Raw genomic sequence first — 2,257 nt, 5'->3', positions numbered from 1 at the left:
CCTCGGTGAGCTGTAACTGTTCCATGTCCCGCCTAATCACCTCACCCCAGTACTTCTTCGGCCTACCCCTACCCCGCCTAAAACCATCCAACGCTAGCCTCTCACACCTACGGACCGGGGCATCCATGCCCCTCCTCTTCACGTGTCCGAACCATCTCAATCGTGCTTCCCGCATCTTGCACTCCACTGAAGTCACACCAACCTTCTCCCGGATAGTCTCATTCCGATGTAGTCCAATAAACTGAAGTCTCGGGAAGGTAGAATGTATGCAAACTTTACCCCTACCTCAGAGGTAGTGAGTTTGTTTTCGGTAGACCCTCAGCTCAAGGAACACAGTCCTAAGCAGTTCCGAAAAAGAAATAGATGAAGTACAAGAAACATCAGATAAGTACGCAGCAGATAGTAACAAAACAGTACGATAATTGAGGTGCAACGAACAACAGAAACCGAAGGACAAGAAACGAAAAGAGCAATACTACGACTACTAATATGAACAGATAACAAGACCCTACAAAATAAAAACAGAAATAGTAATATGAGACAAGAATAGTAAATAAAGTCGTGATAAAACATGAGACAAGATGAAATAAAAGAAATACGACACCCACAAAGCAGTACTATATACTAACCCCCCCCCCCCTACCTAGAGACTCCACCCTATGTGCAAAGTCCTATGACGACTACTAGCAAGGTTACCCCAAAGCACACCTAACTACAGGTTACGACTCACCCACTCGCACTAACCTTCTCCATACCTTCCTATCTAGGGTCATGTCCTTAGTAAGCTGTAACCGCTCCATGTCATATCTAATAACCTCTTTCCAGCACTTCTTCGGCCTACCTCTGCCTCATATGAAACCCTCCAAGGCTAATCTCTCACACCTCCAAACTGGGGCATCCGTGCCCCTCCTAGTCACATGGCCAAACCATCTCAAGCAAAAGTACTTCGAAATCAACAAAACCAGAATGCAGCGCGACACAATCATCAAAAATGGGAATAGGAATACAGCAACAACAAACATCTACGCATCAAAATTAAGCAAGTTGGAGTGGGCTATGAATCCTCACTGTCCATATCGCTCCATTTAAGCTCCACTTAGTCCAGTTTTACATAGAAATGGTTTATTGCAGATTGCTACCAAACAAGACACCATATGAGTAAAGATCATATTATTATTATTATTACTTCTCCTACTATCTTATTCTTCAGTTTTATTATTACATGTTGTTTCCTTTGCTTTGGCGATCGTATTATTTATTGTTTCTATTGTTCCTTTTTTCCATTATTTTCTACTTGGCTTCTTCGCTACTGTATTTCCTTTTCTTATTAATTTCGATATGTTCAACTTGAGCAAAAGTCTATCGGAAACAAGCTCTCAACCTTCACAAGTTAGGCGTAAGGCTGTTGTTAGAGTTTGTGACCCGAATTTTGTTGATCCGGCCCTGAAAAGATCACGGTGCGACCCATGTTTGGGGTCTGTGGTGGTAGCGTAGGGATGTTTTTGTGCTTAGAATTTATTTGTACGCACGTATTATATAAGTGCGATCTAGTGGGTTGTTTTCAGAGGCAGAGCCAGGATTTCAACGAAGGGGGTTCCATATTCAAAGAGAACTTAGGATTTCAACTAAGGAGATTCCATATTCAAAGAAAACTTAGTCGAAGAGGGTTCAAGACCTACTATAACCACATAAAAAATAATTTTAATCATGTATAAATAGTATATTTTTCTGTCGAAGGGGGGGTCGGCCGAACCCCCGAACAGAAGGCTGGCTCCGCCCCTGGCTGTTTTTTGGCGGTTTTTAATATACGTCATTGAGACTTTCGTCTCCTCCTTGTATTCCTCTCCCTTATAGTGAATTTCCTCCTCTTCTGCCTATGGTTTTTCCCGTCAAGGATTTCCACGTAAAATTTGTGTGTTCTTCTTATTTTCTTTTATTTGTGTTATTGCTCTGCTTATACACCACCCTCCCAAGATTACACCGCATATATACTATTATTGTTGTTGTACACCATAGGAGTAAAAAGACAGTTACAAGAGAAAGAAAATAGAAACAGCAAATCATAAACCAAAGCAAAAAAGGCCAACAAACCTGAAACACAGTCCTAATTTTGTCTTTCCAACCCATGTAAGCACTTCTGATACTTCCAACTCACTGTTGATACTCCGAAATCACCAGATAAAATCGCATGTCCAAACGCATACTAACAAGAAAACAAGTTTGAAGACCTTCTAGATATGATAATGTATCAAGACTG

General features: G+C 41.3%; 1 protein-coding gene across 1 annotated transcript in view; it reads right to left on the bottom strand.

Moving 5' to 3' along the window:
- Nucleotides 1-2,257, bottom strand: part of LOC107856751 (lipid phosphate phosphatase 2) — a 7,826-nt gene extending 5,569 nt beyond the window's left edge. The window contains exon 1 of the mRNA XM_016701740.2: nt 2,092-2,257. Coding sequence (XP_016557226.1) covers nt 2,092-2,127 — 36 coding nt within the window. The 5' untranslated portion in view covers nt 2,128-2,257. The remainder of the gene's footprint in view (nt 1-2,091) is intronic.

This window comes from Capsicum annuum, chromosome 11, assembly GCF_002878395.1.
Source record: "Capsicum annuum cultivar UCD-10X-F1 chromosome 11, UCD10Xv1.1, whole genome shotgun sequence".
NCBI lineage: Eukaryota > Viridiplantae > Streptophyta > Magnoliopsida > Solanales > Solanaceae > Capsicum > Capsicum annuum.
The sequence above is the reverse complement of the archived record's forward strand: the minus strand, read 5'-3'. Positions and strand labels throughout refer to the sequence as shown.